Consider the following 18944-nt stretch of genomic DNA (forward strand, 5'->3'; position numbering starts at 1 on the left):
CTTTGAATTTTATGATTCATTTATTACAGAATATAATATTCTGGATAGGTAGCATTTTCTGAGCCAGGCACATAAATCCTAATCTGGCAATCATCCTCTGTATCTGTCAGACTGGTGACAAGATTCTCATTGATTTTAGTGATACAGGTTTAAGAACAAAATGGCATGTATTATGTAGTGTAAGATGCAGGTTAGTGGATTTAATTTATACTTCACTGTCTGTAGTTACAGTTTATGACCAAACTCAAAACTTGCTAAGATCAGTCGCCATCTCATACTCACTTATCTTTTTGCATGAAGTGGCATTTTTCCGCCTATCAGATCTGAGAATCTCTGGAAGGACTTGGCCCTAGTTTAAAATTTGAAAGTAACTCTCAATTTTTACCATGGAAAATACTTTCAGATACTACACTAGGAGTGTTGTGTTCTCTTAACATACTTAGCAACCTTGTGGTGGGTTAGCCTTGGCTTCCACCCAGCTGCTCGCAGCCCCCCCACCAGTAGGTCTGGGGGAGAAAATAGAAGGAACAGGAATGAGAAAGCTCATGCATTAAAAGCAGGGATATTGCTTACCGATCACTGTTGCAGACAAAACAGACTTGACTTTGAGAAGAATAATTTATTGCCAATTCAATTAAAAATGTAATTGTTGATGTGGGTAGTGGGAAACAAGACACATGTTAAAACAACACCTTTTCTCCCCACTTTCCCAGGCTTAACTTCACTCCAGCCTCCTCTCCCTGACCAGCACAGGGGGAGTTGAGTCAGTATGTAACGGTTTCTCTTCTCCTTCCTTCTCACACTTTTCCTCTGCTCTGGCATGGCTTCTGCATGGGCTGCAGTCCTTCAGGAGAACGTGCTCTGGTGTGGGCTCGCCACAGTTACATCCATTTGCTCCAGCATGGGTTTTCCGGGGGCTGCAGTGCTCTGCCATGGAGCACCTCCTCCTCTCTCTGACCTTGGTGTTCCCCCTTGTTTCTTACTCTTTCAGTTCCCATCTCCTCCTGCCACACAGCATTTTCTGCCCTTTCTTAGCTATGCTTTCACAGAGGCACCAGCAGCTTTGCTGACGGGCTCAGCTGTGGCCCGCAGTGCCTCCGCTGTGGAGCTGGCAGGAGCCAGCTGTCCCCAACGTGGGGCAGCCCCATACCTCTCCCCACAGAGGCCACCCCTGCAGTCCCTGTCCCGCTCCCCCTACCAAAACCTCGTGACATGCAGCCAGTACAAACCTAAAAAGCAGAGTGTTACTCGAGTCGAGGGAATAAAACTAACATTACAAAATTAGATGAATTAGGTCAACATGATGGCAGACAGAATTCAAAAGAAATATGGAGTCAGCTATGCTGGAAAAGTAATTGAACTATTTATACACCTTGCTCATTTCTAAATTAAATTTAACTAATTCGGGAAAGAAACCGGATGTCCCTGAAGGCTTTGAGTTAACATACAGCTGCAGTTCAAAAGACGAAAAGCCAGAAAGAGGGGGAAGAGTGCATGATTCTTACAACAGGGAGTAACACGGGCGGCATTACAACGCCAGCATGTACCTAAATCAGCATTCAGAGGCGACGTGACAGCTTTGTGTGTCTCCTTTCTCCTAAGGCACTGGAACTTTTATCTTGAAATTACGGGGAGTTTTGAGAGCTCGTACTCGCCTAAGGATTTTCGCAGACCTGACTGGAGGTACGAGGCGCCAACGCAGCTGTAGAAGAGTCCCAGCGGCTTTCGCCCCCACCTGGAGGTGCTGGCGGCGCAGGAGGGGGGCGACGAAGGTGGCCCGTGTCACCGGTCCCAGAACCGTTCCCGGTGGAGGCAGGGGGGCGGAGGCCGAGCCCCGGCACAGCCCTGCGATGCTCACCTGCGGGCAGGGGCTCCCGGGGAGAAAGCGCCCCCCCCCCCCCTCCGGGACCGTGAGCCCCGACGCCGCGTCGCCGCCGGCTGCGCGCGGAGCGGCACGGGGGCGGGGCGGGGCGAGGGGCGGGCGGAGCGCGCGGCGCGGCGCGGGGAGCGGGGCGGCCGGCTGCAGACGGCGGCGCGTGCGGGGAGGGAGCGGGCCGCCTTTCCGGCCGCGGCGAGGAGCGCGGTTGCGGGGCTTGCGGCAAGGTGACGGGCTGGGCGGCCTCCCCTTCCTCCCCACTCCCTCCGCACCCCCTGCCCCTCCCGGTGGGGTTGAGGGGGCCCGCTGTGGGCGAGTGTCCCGCTCCCCCGCCGGCAGCCCCCGGCTGGGGTTCGGCTCTGGCGTGGGTAACCCCCCTGCTCGTGTCTCCTCTCGCCCAGATGCTGAGGGCAGCAGCCTTCGTGTGCGTGTGTGCAGCAGCCTGGTGCAGCCCGGCGCTGGCAGCGGCGGCCGGGGGCAGACCGGACAGCGGCAATTTTCTGGACGATAAACAATGGCTCACGACCATCTCCCAGTACGACAAGGAGGTCGGGCAGTGGAACAAATTCCGAGACGTAAGTTCAACCCTTCCACCCTGCAAGCCGGCAGCCGCGCCCGGCCCGCTCCCCCAGCAGCCCCGCGGCTGGCGGGCTGGCTCCCGTCGCCGAGGGCATCCCGTGGGCGGCCAGGGCTGGGGTGCCGCCTCAACTATCCCCGGAATTTAGATTTTTATTTCGATTCCCGGTGGCACCTCAGCGGCAGGAGGGAGGTCCCACCGGGTAGTTCCCGGTGCGCTGCCGCCGCTGAGCGGCGAGGACTGCCCGGTGTGCCCCGGGCCGTGCTGGGCGCCCGGCCCGCACCTCGGGAGCTGCTTTCCGCCCCGCGGGTCGCCAGCCGTTAAAAGGTGGCGGCGGTGGAGCGGGGAGGGGGTGTGTGTGTGTTGCGTTTGTCCTTCCTCCTCCCCGTTTCCCGCCCCGCGGCGGGAGCGGCGGTGGGGGCGCGCACTGCCGCCGTTGGGCCCCGCTCCACGCCGAAGCGGGGCCGAGGCCGGCGCGGGGGGCTGGGGGGGGGCGGGCAGGGGGCTCGCCGCCTCGCCGTTCTGCGAGTGCCGCCCGCGGCTGAGCCTCCCCGCGCCGCCTGGAAGCCGGGCGGGACCCCCCGCTCTCACCTTGGCGCTGTCGGAAGTGCCAGGAGGGCGGGCGGGGAGAGGAGGGGGCTGCGCACACCCCCCGCGTTGGAGCGCGGATCGCGGCAGGGAATTCCGCTAAATAAGGCGGTAAGTTGTATAAAGGGTGCGTCCAGAGCGCCAGGCGCGGAGTACGTGAACACCAGACCCAGTCTGACCCGAATCTCGTCGCTTACGAAACCTGCTGCTGTAAGGTAGCTCCCGTCCTCCACAGTGCTTCGCTTTTGCGCTTAGTTGGTTCTCTGTTGCAAGTTGAGTAAAACCCAATCAGTTTTCAAAAGTCCTTCATATCTCTTCAAATGAAAACCGTTTTCACTGATCCTGCATTCTTGCATTCTTTGGTGTCGCTTTTAAAAATCTGAATCCCAAGCATGCAGAATAGTTTTCAGCGTTCTGTGTTGCTTACTGGATTTGATTTGGTGTAAAGCATTGGTTTGGTCTGCAACTTCAGAGTCAACAGGTTTCTTGTGCTACAGCTTGCCGGTGGCTGTGGTTTGCTGTAGCAAACTGAACTAAATGTCTCCAAGAAGTCTCTTTTATGTTTCTGAGAGCTGTAGCATACTTGTGATGCATATGTTTTCTAGCTTTATGTATATGTTGCATGTGGGATGCAAACTTGGCTATTTATGTCTAGTAACTAGAAAAGAAGAGCTACTGTTAGAGTTGTGGGAGAACTTCTTTCCCCAATAGTTTATATTAAACAGCATAATTTTAGCGTTTGAAGACCCTTGAACTAGTGTTCAGATTTTTTTGTTTGTTTTGAATATCTTAAAAGCTTACATCCATGTGAAGAAAACCTCTTTGGTGTACTGTACTTTGGGACCTGTGGTTTTGGAAAAAAAATACGCAGTGCTATATAAATGTTTTAGGATGAAAGGCTGCTGCTAGAAAACTCCAAAATGAGTACATCGGTTATGTTTTATAGTTGAGCAAAGTCATTTATGTAAGGACTGCCCTGCAAGGCTGAAGAAGCTAAGTGCTCTCTAATGCCTGTCTCCTGGGTGCCCACTGACATATACTGTAATGCTGGATATTAGCCAGATAATTTATTCTGTGACAAGTAGGTGTCCCCAAGGGTTTTAAGAGTGACTGCTTTGAGGAAGTACTGCATACTGATTCTTCTGAGGCAATTTACAAATATGCTGGCTTATTTGTTTTACGCAGTTTATGTTTTATAAGGCTGGTACTTCTGTGAGGATTATGCTTTTTTTTTTTTTGTGCAGAATGCTTCCATACTATTGATTAGTATTCGATCTGGAATATTTATGGATGGTCCTAAAACTTCACAAGGCTCTCCTTTTAAAGCATGGATGATTTTCAGTAACTCATAAGATATGATTGTAAAAAAATTAAAAATTATGAGTTAACTTACCTGCACAAGAATGCATTAGAAAAATAACTTTTAAGAGGCACCGATCAATTATCATCCTTAAATATAGCACGGTGGAGAAATTTTATTAACATCCTACAGTTCTGTATAATTGGTAAATTTACTTGTATGACTGTAATTTGTTGGGTTTGAAATTGTGATTAGCAATTTAATTAGTGATTCAGATGTTGCCTCCTGTAAGGGAACAGCACAACTGCATTTTAAACATATGCAGGGGTAACTGTCTTGCAGAGTTAAAATCAAAATAAAGGTATGCAAGGCCTGTGTTTGTAATTTAATTCTCTGGTCAGAGAGTAGCCTATTTTTTGTGAGCTTTAAATACCCTACAGATGTAAGGGTGAGATGGAATTCTGGTGTGAAAAGAAGTATTTAAAGGCTTAACTTAAGACTTAACTGACAGGACTGATTAATGTGGAAGATAAAAACCCTGACTTCTGGCTCATTGGCTCAGTTTCTTAGAGTTTCAGATCACAGCGAGAAAGAACGCAGTCATTCAGAAAGGGAACTCTTAAAAAACCTGATTAACCAGGATATGATCTTTTTTTTACCCCCGCCCCCAAACCAAACCCCCAAACCCCAAGCCTAGCTCTCTTAACATCCTCTAAAATGTCAGATTTGTCAGTAAAGATTATTAACATAATAATATTAGCTAGGATCTTTTCAGTACTTTGTACAGGCAAAACGGTTAACTGGCTCTTCAATTCTCTTGAAAGATCCTGATCATTCTGACAGATCTGTTGAAAATAATGAAATAGGTCCAGGCAAGAACTGTGACTTAATGTGGAGCAGTGGGAAGCTAGGTGCATGTTAGAGACTATCTTCTCACATCTTTTTCTTGTGCAAAAATTGAGAATGGGCTCTTTCTTAAATACGGGACTTTCCATCTTAAAGATGGGGGAGGGAAGTGTATTCTAAATATGTCAAATATCAACTCCCTTAACTTGTATATGAGAGTCAAACACTTTGGGTACTTTTAGCCTGTAGTAGCTCAGAAGGAAGAGTGTTTAACCCAGTCTTAGTGCTGCTGCAGTCTAGTTGCTCAGTAGCTGCAGCTCCTATGTCTCTCACTGAAGTAAGTCTCAGGGTTGATGTGTTTATTAAGGTTTTTCAAGCTGCCTGGTTAGGTTGCTTCAGCAGCCAATGGTGTCATGATGCTGGGATGTCCTAGCCTGTGTGTACATATTCTTTATTTATTCATGCTTGGGAATTGATGTTCTTTAGTAGATGCTAAGTTAAGGGAATCTTCTTTCTTCATATTTTGTTTTATTTATAGTGCTTTGTGCTAATGCTCTTGTCTATGATGGTTGTACCAGGCATTTGATAAAATTTATCTATAAACCGCAGTTCATCCAAGATGAAGATTATTCCTTTTAAAAAATGTAATCGGTTAATGGCATTACATTTATACTCTCCTACTTAGAACATCCTAAATCCTATGTATCAAACCTTCATTACTCATAATGCTGTAAATCTGTGGAGGAAAACAAAATATAGGAGTAATTCTTTATTCTCTTTATGACTTGATATCAAATAATGGTATTATTTTTAATGCTAGAACAAAACACGATGGCTTTGTCATTTATAATCACTATGTCTTTTTATGTGGTCTTTGCAGCCAGTTAGACAAAATTTCACACAACAGTAATTGTCTGTTTATTGCTATCTGAAAGCCTTTTGGAAACTTTAATTTTTATTTCTGTAAACTTATTTTAGTCGTTGGTATTTGCAAACAGTGTCCTGTCCATTTGTGTACATTAAAAGGACTGTATAATAAATGTATTTCATATGGTAAATTTTACTTGACGCTTAAGGAGAGTTATTTATGATTTAACTTGCTTGTTAGTGATTTTTACTTTTTCTTTTCAAAGAGATCATAATTTAAGTAATTCCTGTATTTGCAAATTTAAGGTGCATCAGGAACTCTGTAGTGAAAGATACTTTTAGTATATAAATAAACTCTGCACAACTCAGCTATGGTGTAGTATTGTAGAGAAATAATATGATCATTTGATCAGTGTGATCAGTTGCATCATCCCACAGTGTTACTATCACCCTACCATATTAATACAGGTATCAGAGGTAAAGAAGGTAGAACAAAGTTCAAGTATCAGACCTTAAAACCTATCAGCTATGAAGGGAAATTTTGCACTGGTAATACTACCTGTTACTCTGCTTCACTGTGAAGGGTTCTTACATTGACTGTCAAATAATACTTGCCTTCTAAAATGTTTGGCAAGTTTGGGCAGTTCATGTTGGCCTCCCAAATGAGTCTTTTGAAGATATTTAAAGAATTCGTGTTTTCAACATTAGAGAAATCTAAACCTCTGTGTTTGGAAAGGAGATGAATCAAATACTAGGTCTCTATACCAGTTCAATTATTGCCAGCATTCATTATTCTTTTGTTTGGAGGTTTAAGGCTTCTCAAAAACACCCTCTGCACCCCAACTAAGCTCCCCACCAACTATACACCTGGTGTTTCTTTACTGTTGTGAGCAGAACATCTCTGTCCAGCTATACATCCACACAGCTGCATCTCTGTGTAATTAAGAAAGCCAAAGGCTGTTTTAAAAAGGATTCATCACAAGTTTTTTTTTGCACTTTGTGTGATGACTGTGTAAATGTTTGGAAGGTTCTCATGTTCCCAGAGTGGAGTACTGATATCCTTATTAAGAGGAGAAGGACTTCTGCTAAACAAGTTTTTTGCAGTGGGCCAGAATCCCTCCTAGTTTATGGAGCAACATGAATGTACTTTAAAGAAGTCAGTATTTAGGATTGGCTAGTGCAGCGCTTATCAGTCTTTCTGTACTAATGTTAACTCATTAGCTGAGAAAATAGGTCCAGTAGGCTTATTTGTCCTGTACTTTTTATGGTTCAGCCTAAATAAAACATACCTCTTTCCTTATTAGTGTGTAGGGCAGCTCTTTTACTCATTCATATGTTTTGCTAGAAAGTTACGATTATGACATCAGGAACAAATGGAATTGCAGAACAGGAAAGGTGAAATTCATTATGTTCTCAGCCTAAGTTAAAGCAAGAACTTTCTAATAAGTTACTTTTTCAATTAGGGCACTGAATCTGTTTTCCATGTGCCAGTTTGTTACTTGAAACTTGTTATTAGCTATTATAAAGTGGTATTGGTCTTCCTCTTTTTTTCATGACTTATTTTGTATGATCTTAAACTGCATGATTAAACTGCAACAGGGGAGGTTCAGACTGGACATTAGGAAAAAAATTTTCACAGAAAGAGTGGTCAGACAGTGGAACAGGCTGCCCAGGGAGGTGGTGGAGTCACTATCCCTGGATGTGTTTAAGGGTCGTTTGGATGAGATGTTGGGGTATGTGGTGGTGTAGGGGAGAACTTGTAGAGTAGGGCTGATGATTGGACTCGATGATCCCAGGGGTCTTTTCTGACCTGAATGATTCTGTAATTCTGTGTGATCTTAGTTTTATTAATAGGGTGAAAGGGAAAAAATTTTGAAACCTAGGAGATCTGATAGAATGAGTATTTTGTACCTATAGCTATAATTGTTACCTTTGAAATGAAACTAAGACTTAACCAGTGTTTTTTAAACTGTGAAATATAGGAAAAATTTATGAATTTGCATTAATTCTTATTAATTAAGGAAATTTAAGAAGCTATTTAGTTATTCAGCACTTCTAAATTATAATTTAGGAAATTATAATGGGAAGGAGTAATGGAAATCTTAAATTTTCATTTCTTCTGTATTGTAGAAAAAGGCTTCTGATTTTTTTTATGTGCTTTTAGTTTGTTCTCAAGTATGGATTCCTTTTTCCTTTCATCTGATTACTTTTCCTCTGGTCTGTTTTTGCTGCTTGTTTCTAGTGGCAAGTGTTTTTCATCTGCAAAGGCAGAGTCTACTAATCTCAAACTATTGTTAACATTGAACTCTTAACTGTCTCTTGGAAGGCATTAGTTTGAAAGCTCTTTATATAGCTAATGTTTAGGAATTAAGTAAACTGTAATGTGCTTTTCCTTAGATTGCCCTTGTAATCTAAAGTAAAGCTGATAACATTGTTGCATCTTATCTTTATCTCCTTTCTCTGAAGAATAATCTTTATTTTATTTGCTGTAGGTTGTTTAGTGGATATGGATACCCAGTCTTCTCTTGTCTTACCATTAAATCTTATTGGGATTGACTCTAGCCATCTGTGCTTATTACAGTGTAGTATAAATAGCTTTGTAATACACTAATAGATGGTAACAGTAACAGAAACTGCAAAGGCTGTCTTGGTTTTACAATCAGAAAGGAAAGATGTCTGGAGCAAGAGGTATATTATAAGGAGAAGCTGAATGTAGAACCAATGGAAAAAAAAATCGATGGTGTTAGGCTAAAAACATGGATATTCTAATTCCACTCATATTCCATTGGTTCTACATTCACCATCTATCAGTAGAGATGGACTTCATAATCATTGAAGCATTTGAAGTAACTAGCTGCAGAAGGGAGACGTAATAGCCTGTCTTAATGTGTTTGCAAGTCTTGGCCTGTTTTTAAGCATATCTCTTTCCTCTAAATAGGCATTTAAGTTTAAATAGTTGTGTGTTGTGTCTGTGTTGTCCCATCCTGTCAGTGTCCTGTTCTGCCTTCCCCCCCCCAAGATACGCTGAATGAAATAAGGAAAACTTTGGCCAGCTGGTTATTTTTTCAGGACCTAGCTTTTCAAGTTTTCAAGCATAACAAAACTTACTCTAACCAAGGGATTTCCTATCAGTACATGAAAAGTACTTGTTTGTAAAATAGCTTAAGTTTTGCTTTGTGGACTTTTTTCTAATGCAGACCTCTAAAAGTTTTGACATTGATTTTGCAGTGGTGTTTTTCCTATTGTGTATTTGTCTTAATCTGACATATTTGAATATATTAGTAACCACAGATGAACAGCTGCTTTTTCTACAGCTGATGTTAAGTCTCACTTTGAATATGCTCAATGCTAAAAATCTGCCTTGTTTCTATTAGAAACAAATATTGAGACAATGGTAGTAAATGCTAACATACGACATCATATTAAAAGTTCTTGTAATTTTCATATTTCTTGAAATTTAATTTCTGAAAGAGGGAAGTTTGTGGCTAGTAATATCAGTGTTTGAAGTTTCACTGGGTGTTGTTACTTAATGTGAATGATCTTTAGTTATTTGTCAGGTTTTTTTAAAAAAATTATTTTTCACTTTTGCTTTCCCATGTCACTTCATTTCACAGTAGTGAAAATTACTGTAGGAATTAATGATTTACCTAAGAAATGTGGTGCAGTGCTTGGACAGGACACAAGGAGAGAGCCAGTATGAAATTCTAACTTACAACAAAGCTTTCACGTTACAATGAGGATGTGATTTCGTTGCTCAGTTATAATCTTCACAAAATGGGTTTAAAAGATGTGTATCATCCAAACTTTCTGGTATTTTGCCACTTTTAATAATTGGGGAGGAGTGGCTGGAAAGCTGCCAGAGAGGGACCTGGGGGTGCTGATTGACAGCTGGCTGAACATGAGCCAGCAGTGTGCCCAGGTGGCCAAGAAGGCCAATGGTATCCTGGCTTGTATCAGAAATAGCGTGGCCAGCAGGGACAGGGAAGTGATCTTACCCCTGGACTCGGCACTGGTGAGGCCACACCTTGATGACTGTGTTGAGTTTTGGGCCCCTCACTACAAAAAGGACATTGAATTACTCGAGCGTGTCCAGAGAAGGGCAACGAAGCTGGTGAAGGGTCTGGAGCACATGTCGTACGAGGAGTGGCTGAGGGAACTGGGGTTGTTTAGTCTGGAGAAGAGGAGGCTGAGGGGAGACCTCATCACCCTCTACAACTACCTGAAAGGAGGTTGCAGAGAGCTGGGGATGAGTCTCTTTAACCAAGTAATAAGCGATAGGACAAGAGGTAATGGCCTCAAGTTGCACTAGGGAAGGTTTAGACTGGATATTAGGAAGTATTTCTTTACAGAACAGGTTGTTAGGTGTTGGAATGGGCTGCCCAGGGCAGTGGTGGAGTCCCCATCCCTGGAGGTGTTTAAGAGTTGGGCTGACATAGCACTTAGGGGTATGGTGTAGTTGAGAACGGTCAGTGTTAGGTTAATGGTTGGACTAGGTGATCTTCAAGGTCTTTTCCAACCTAGATGATTCTGTGATTCTGTAATAGGCTGTTACTAAAGACTATCCAATGCTTGACATTTTTCTGCAGGAAATTCTTATGAACTAGGTTTTTATTTTCTCAAGTGATGTGTAATCGTTGGCTCAAAGGAGACTGTCAGTTTGCAGCTTGTTCAGCATCTCTCTAAAAATGTCTGCAAGTCATCAAATAACTCTGTGTAGTGCACTTAACAGTGAGGCCTGCGTACAGCTGAAAACAAACTCCTTTGACATTTTTGAGCTTGCATTGATGATGAAATTCATTCCAGTTGTCAAATCTGTGTAACATAACAATGAGAAGTCCGGAACTTGGTCCTTGGTATATGCTTCTGAGTATGAAAAATGATCTGTGTGCTTCTGAGTATGAAAAATGACCAGTGTTTTAACAACTATTTATTAAAATAGAGGGAAGTTATTAATATGAAGACTGTGGGAGATATATATATATATAATGATGCATGTATCTTTAAGGATTTGATGGTACTTGTGTTGGTGACTGAAACATCAGTTCAGCAGAAAACCCAAACAATGATTCTTACAAGCAGAATCAATTGGCCAATACATAAAGCAGCAATGCCAGGAATCCATTGTATAAAGTGCCCTTCCAGCCTTTTGCAGATGAGTAAGTTAACCAGTTTGGTCAGATTTAGGAAGCCCACGTGAAACTCTGAGAACTCTTTGTATTCATAAAATTCAGAGCCAAAATAGACCATTGGATTTGATAATATGCTTGCCTGTGCATAGTGGTTCATTAAATTTTTTGCTGACAGATTGTATTAAACCTAAAAATTCTGGGCAAAAGCATTTCAGGTTTCAGGAGGCTGTGTTGTGTGCTACTGGCACAGATTAAGATAAAGATTTGGTCTCTAAGGCCTTCAGTGTGAGGGAATTAATTAGCTGCAATATTCCCACATGATCTCGGCATCAAATTTATGCTGTTTTGTAAAAGAATAAGGAAGAATACCATTTAAGTTCATATTAATCTGATCTGGGAGTGTTTCCTTCTTTGGCCCAAATGTGACTAGGACTGTTGCTTGACTAATCTTTCTTATACTAATTTGCTGTTTAAAAGGGATTCTGTTCTGCCACCTTCATAGCATTTTCTTGTGTGTAGTCAATAATTGTGGCCAATTACTTTTATGCAAAAAATCACAGATGATGTTGGAATACAAGCCAATTCAAATCCTAAGGAAGATGGAGAAATGGCTTCTGAATTTCCATTAAGATATTCACTGAGATATATATTCGTTGTCTTAATCTGGAGTGTAAATTTTTAAATGTACTGAGGATTAGGTAGGCAGTCTTGTTTCCAACACCCAGGAACGGAAAGCATGAACATGAAGAGCTCAGTGGGTTCATATGTTCCAAAGCCAGCAAATGGCTATCGAATTGCATAGTGTACTACAAATAGTGTGCAATATTTCTTACATGAACTGAATTAAAGCACACTAAGTGCATGCCTGTTTTTCTAAATCTTAATAAATCTAGCATTTCTCTCCTAAACTGTTAAGCCGTTTAATTTTTCATCCATGTTCTTATTTTGTTTTAAAGATGAATGTATCTAACTTTACTCATGAATTCATGGTAGGCAGTTACAAGGTCCTGGTTTGGTGAACTCTGGTACTTGAGGCATGAACGGACAGAATTTCTTTACACTAGTAAGAAAAAAGACTCAGTTATGTTAGGAAAACAGGCAATTGGTTCTACATGTGATGTGATATTCATGGCCTTTTCAAAAGAAAATATCCTCTCAAAGAATGCAGGGATGTATGGCCCAAACTTCATTGGGATTACTGTAAGTAACAGCTTAACAAAGTGTAACATGATGATGAATCATGGGATTTGCTTTGAGATATACAGGTATAGCCTCATAAAGATGGAGGAGGGATATTCAGCAGTAGACTTAACTATGTAGTTTTGTACTGCTGAATAAACTAATACAGGCGTGTGAAACCTCAAAACATTTAGATGTTCTTCACAAGGACTGAATGTGTATTTATAAACTAGATAATACACAACCTTCATCTTCAGGGACCTCTGTGCCTGGATTGGACAAAAGCTACCATACCTTTCTGTCTCTGCTTACTTTTTACGTATGCTGAATGTTAATGTTTACAATTCCTCCTTTTTTTCCTGCATAAGAATGATAGTTTCTTAGGGCATATGAAACTCTCACTTTTTTCCTCAAGGTTTTCTAGATGTGGATTGCAGCATAGCTTCTATAAGTTAAAGACATGAGTAACATTTTTCCCCCAAAGGTTTTAAAGTACTAATGTCACGGAGTATTTAATGTTCATCACATTGAAAAGTTGAGCTGTTGTGTTTTTTATAATAAATATGAATGCATGCCATGTGCATGTGTACACAATCACAGACTGATATCTCAGATCAATAACAATTTAAAGAGATTTTACTCTGTCCATCTCTCATGCTGGGGAACAAAATACCTCAGAATATTAGAAATATTTCATAGGTCCAACCTCATCATGTCTGCAGATCTTATCTTACCATCAGATTTGCTATCCCATTGATTGCAGATCATTTTTGGGTATATACTGTGTGTGACACGGATTTAACAGTATTTGTGGTGTGCAGAAGAAAATAATTCTGAATTCATATCTCAAATATGCGAGGCAGTTGTCTACAATAGTTGCAGTTCATTGTCTGTAAGAAATACCTAATTTTTTACATATCTTTATCACATAAGAACAAGACAAGTATGACTAAATATGTCTAGAGATTTTCAGAAAATGTGTTGAACTCCAGTTTCCCCAAGAAAGGTAGGAGCAAGTATCAAAAATTTTTTTAATAAAATTTGTGAAGTTATTCTGTGAAGCAAAACTGAAGTTAGAATATAATAGTGCTTGTCTGGTTGTAAAATGCGATAGTATCTTACATTTAAAAAAAATCTTTCTTGTCAAAATGATATTCCTTTAGTTCAAAAGTCAGGGAATCTTGAGAATTTTTTTACAAAGTGTTGGACTGTGACTTTCCAGACAGTTTGAGTGTAGTTGGACTATTCAACAGCATGAATGTTAGGAAACTTTCTTAAAATGTTGCAAGTTACTGTCAAACATTAATAATAATAAAAAGTTTAGCTTATTAATATCTGTAGAATACTGTTTTTTTCAGATATTTCTGCTTTTTAATCTTTATTCTAATGAAGATAAAGGTTAGTAATTTGCACATGCTCAATTCCCACATATATAGATCCTACTCTTGCTTAGTTTTATCAGAAAAAAAATTTCTTACTGAATAAATGTACTGGTTGAAGTTAAATTTCTATAGGTGTGAAATTATACACATTATTTATACAACAGATTTAAAATGTATCCATGTTCATCATTTACTTATACTGTAATAAACCAAAATTAAGCTTGAAAATCAAGTAGATGTACTTACAGATTTGACAACTGAATTTTTCAGTTGCTTAACTTAGGTAGCTTTAGCCAACAGCTTGCTCGTTAGACCAAAAAACCTGCCAAGAGTAATCAAGCATAGGGATGAAACAAAAGACATTGTGATTTACCATTTTATGCTTGGTGTTTATCAAGAAAAGTGCTTGATAGAAGGAAAAAGGAAAAGAAAAAAACAACTTCATAATGCTGAATTAATTATCACAAAATTTTTAAAACCTCAGTGTTGTGTAGTCAACTAACACTGTAATGCCTGAATTATTATAGGAATTCTTTCAAATAGTGTATTTTTAAGGGGTTTTGGAAGAGCTGAAGCACTTCTGCTGAAGTTTTTTTTTTTTTCTACCTTTATCAAACCTTCATTGTGGATTTCACTGGAGTAATGTGAGATTGGATCTCATTCCAGTTTGTGGTCTTTCCTTGTCTAATCAAGGTCACTGAGAATATGTTCACTGATGTTTGCAAGAGATGGAGTAAATCTTTAATTTTTCCAGTCTACTTATCAGAAATCATTACTTGAACATGTAAGTCTACAAAACAGACTTCTGAATATATTTTGCATCTTTGAAAAATGGAAAGAAAGCATACTTGAACTGGAGAACATCCAGTGATAACTTCTTTTCATTAGAAAGGCCTATCTAGTTGTCTGAAGTAGAATACATATCAAGATTGTTGTGTGTTTATTTCCTTTTTTTTTTTCTTTTTGCTTTATTATGTATAAGGGTATTCCTAATTTGGTGCTACTTCTTGGAGCACAGTGAAAACATTGTTTATTTCCTTAAGCTACTGGATTTGATTTGGGATACTATTTCTCTTTTTAAATGAGTTATTTTCCTGAATAAGTTGTTACTTTTTTTTTTGTTCTGTTCCCTCCCCCCCCCCCCCCCCCCCAATTTGTGAAAACAATCTTTCAGTTTCACTGACCTGAATCAAAATATTTCATTTTGTCCAGTTCATCTGAGAGGTGTTCTGTTTGTGTATTTATAGTCTGTGTCTGATTCATTTGCTGCATTGCTTCATGGAGTTGTAGGTAGGTGCCTCTGTGCTGCCTTCCATGCCAGGCTTCTACGATGAATTGCATATTGTATGATGCACTCTGCTTTTCCCTCTAGCTGAATCCCATGTTGCACTGTGAAAAACAGTGCAGAGATTCAGTTAAGTAAGAGGGTGGCAATTATTAAGTAGAAAAAAAGATCAGACAAGCATAAGAAAGCTGTGCAGTGTGTAGCAAGACAATATTACTGAGTCAAGATTTTCATCCTGTATTGGAAAGGCCATTTATATAGATAATAATACTACTAAAAACTAAAGCTGAATAAGATAGTTTGTGAGAGGTATTAAAACATCTGCTGCATGGCTCAATTCTGTGGGAAATTATAAAAGTTTATGGCAAAGCTAAGCACTGGATGGATTTACCTAGTATTTGTTTCTTTTATTGGAAACTGCATTTTATTTTATTTTTCTTTCTTACCCTCCCCCAGGATCTGATGCTGGAGTAGATTGATCTTCTAATATAGTAATTCTTAGATGTCTAAAGTAAGGTGCAAATTTATAGGCAGTGCTTTATCTTGATTTTACAAGTATATGGTGTTTCTTTTTGTGTCAGAAATCTCACATGAGCAAACTGCAATGTACCAAGAAACCAGGGATCTAGAGCAAACAAAAATCTGGTTTAAGTAAGATATACCATAGTATAATGCAAGCTAACTGTTTTGAAATCTGTAGTTTATTCTTTATTCTTATTATGGTATATCCTGCTTTCTTCAGTTGTCTTAAGAGTTTTGAAGTTCTGTTACCCCTGTCTCAGCTTTCTTTTCTTAAAAGGTTACTGGGTCACTTGATGTTCCCAACTTTTGTATTTTTCCCCATCTTTGTTCAGAAATCTGTTAATCTATTTGTTACTTCCCTCTTCTGCCTAGGCAGCACAGAGATTGTGTTGTATATGAAATATTTAATATTTTAATATTAAATATTAATATTTTCTCGAAACCCCAAACATTTAACATCATTTTCCTTTCATGAGGTTTTATTGCCATTATGTCAACTATAGGGATTTGTAGCATGTACGTTCTTTGTATGGAGATTTCTTTGATACTGGTCACGCTGATAAATGTCCCTGTCTATCCAGCTTCTACACCACGTTCAAGTCCCTGGTCATTCCCATAAACATTTCAGTGGCAGTGTCCTTGCTCAGAAGCTCCAGACAAGAACCAGTGATTTTATAGCTTCTTTACACCAGTTGAAATTATTTTTCTGTTTCTGGTGTGAAGGAACTGGAAAAACAGGGGTGAAGAAGAACCACTTTCTCTTTCAGCCTGGATCTAAATATTCAAGATCTCTTCTCTTTTAATCAGTTAAATGTATGAGACTGTAAACTCTGAAGGCCAACAGCACCAACCATTGAACAATTTGGGGGATAGTAAGCACGTAACTTCCCTGTGTTTTTTGAATGTAGATGAGTAGAAAGCTGCTCAGTGTAGTTGCATTGTATCAGAAGTAGAACTTCTTATCTAATGTGGCAAAACTTGAGTTTGCAGATCAGAATTCCAGATCTTATCATCATTTATACCATGAATTTGGAAGAATTTTTAATCATTCTGTTTGAGATTGAAACTTTTAGAGTTCAGTTGGGAGTATTTTTGTCCTTTCTGACAGTGGACTGTATGAGTCTGTAAGTCTTCCTTCTTGCATTCTGGAAGTTTTAAGTTTCTTAAAGAAGGACTTGAGTGAAAGGTGTGTTTGCTTAAGTTAAATATCTATAGCAAAAATCTGTTTTATTTGTGTATTCCATGGAATTTGACTGTGACTCTTAGATAACGCTTTCTGCTTTCCAAAATACAGTTACTGTTGTATTTTTATGTTTTTCATTTAGGAGTTATGATGTGCCTTATTTCTATTACAAACCAGGGCAATTCGGCAGGGAAAACATCCTGAAGACATTGTAGGTTGTTCACTGGGAAAAGGGTTTAAGAAATGATCCAGTTATATGCGATTAAGAGGAGGTTAAGGGCTTCACTTCAACGTCATAAAATTAGTTAAGGACCTGATACTGTAATTTAGCTGTGCATTGCTGCTCCGAGTCATTTTTGGCTTGAGCTGTTAGGAACAGGTAGTTGTAATGACTGACTGGTATCTCTGCTGCTGTGTAGACTTCTAGGATGGGAGAATCCCGAAATCTTTTTCAAACACTGTGTATTAGCTTTCTAAGAAAAGTTTGAGAAACTATGTGAAGTCTTATTGAATAACAGAATACTCTTGAGAGTTTTAGTTGCTAAATATAAAATAGTATTACCCCCACCCCAGTAACCTTTGCTTTGTAGTTAAAAATAGGTAACACAAATATGAAAGAATTATTCCATGTTGTCCTTTGATTTATTGTTTCTCTCCTAGTTTAATGTCCATATTCAGTTTATGTTGTTTCCCCTCTATTTCATTTCTTACACACAGCAATTAAATCAGCACTCTAGGGAGAAAACTTAAGAATAATTTAGAGGGTTCTTAAAAATCACAGTTCTATCATCACATGAAAAGAACAGAGTATTGGGTCATGATTTCTTGTGAGACTGGAACAGCATGATTTGTGACAATATATTTATCCAAAGTCATCTTATCTTATTGGTGTCTAGTTACCCTAGCTAGACAACCTACTATATGTGCTTATTTGGAAAGGTGGAATTTACTGGTTCTTTTTCTATATCAGATTCCTGGTTTATTTCTAGAAGTCCATCCTTTACTACATTAGAAAAATAACTTGCTTATTTCCTTAAAATCTTAGTCATGTGATGAAAATAAGATGAAGAGTGCCAAGTCTTAGTTTTCACGATGATCATTAATATTTGAACATGCAAGTTTACTGCATCCTTAACTAGGAATGATGGGATGGCCTAGCAGACTGATCTGTTGATACAGCATTTAAACATACTCATTTTTAGTCCAGTGCCATTGATCAACGTGATTGACATCCATCTTAGAGTGGGGGTCTGACACTGGGTTTCTAAGTTGAACCAAACTGACAGTGTAGTCATGCTTAGTTACTAATGGGATTGTAGATATTTCAGCATGATGAATTTGAATTTCTCATGTCCTGCGTGTTCTGTGCTCTGTCCAGCAAAAGAGTTGAGGCCTGTGGTTAATGTAAGCCTTATGAGTAGGCTTCCTTTGCAATCACTTGCTATGTTTCAGTTAAGTGAGACTCTTAGTTTGTGTTAAGATCATTCCTATCTGGCCAGTTTCTTTTTCTGCTGTTCATTAGAATAGTTTTTTAATAGGTATAATTGTTGAGTTTGTTTGCTTTTGATATAGATAATGCTATTATTGGAGGGTTTGAAATTTATTTCTCACTAAATATTTTTCCCATAAAGCTTTTTAATAAAATTAACTTGATTTAAAATAGATGGCATTTAGTGGAAAAAAAGTTATGGATACAACTTTTCCACTTGAAGAAAGTATGAGAATTTCTGTGAATTGTTATATATCGTATTGGAGAAAGATATGCTACAGTGTTATTAGGGGCTTTGTTGCTTTGCTAAGCACTTTCCCTGAGACCTTGATTGCAAAATATGAAATATGGAAGCAAGAATGAAGGTAATATTACATAGGCTACCAGGGATGAAACAAAATTACTAACAGGAAAATTAAAAGTTTTTGTTGCTTTTCCCTGAGTTTAGAAGTTATTTTCTCCTTACAGCCAAAGGTTCTTTTATTGTGTATTCTACTAAGTACCAAAAATGGGGTTTGGTGCTGCCACCATTTAAAGTAAGGTATGTAAAGTCTGAAGCTTTGTTCTTCTATGTTGACTAAAATCCCATTTTTTAAAAAATGTATGACTAATGATTAGTAGACCTCTCTGGAACATGTAATGACTTAAGTACATTCAGAAAGAAGTAATGTGAAGACAGAAGTTTTATTATGCCTTACATTCATTTAAATATTCAAAAAGT

The 18944-nt window shown here is 39.5% G+C and overlaps 1 protein-coding gene across 2 annotated transcripts in view; it reads left to right on the forward strand.

Moving 5' to 3' along the window:
* The first annotated feature begins 1562 nt into the window (after positions 1 to 1562).
* Positions 1563 to 18944, forward strand: part of SPOCK3 (SPARC (osteonectin), cwcv and kazal like domains proteoglycan 3) — a 214798-nt gene continuing 197416 nt past the window's right edge. Inside the window, exons 1-2 of one of the 2 annotated variants that reach the window (XM_074822872.1) lie at positions 1563 to 1683; positions 2278 to 2451. In XM_074822872.1, coding sequence (XP_074678973.1) covers positions 2278 to 2451 — 174 coding nt within the window. In that variant the 5' untranslated portion in view covers positions 1563 to 1683. Of the gene's footprint in view, positions 1684 to 2022; positions 2104 to 2277; positions 2452 to 18944 lie in introns of those variants that run through there. The other variant, XM_074822871.1, reaches the window with a different exon arrangement.

This window comes from Strix aluco, chromosome 4, assembly GCF_031877795.1.
Source record: "Strix aluco isolate bStrAlu1 chromosome 4, bStrAlu1.hap1, whole genome shotgun sequence".
NCBI classification, from domain to species: Eukaryota; Metazoa; Chordata; class Aves; order Strigiformes; family Strigidae; genus Strix; species Strix aluco.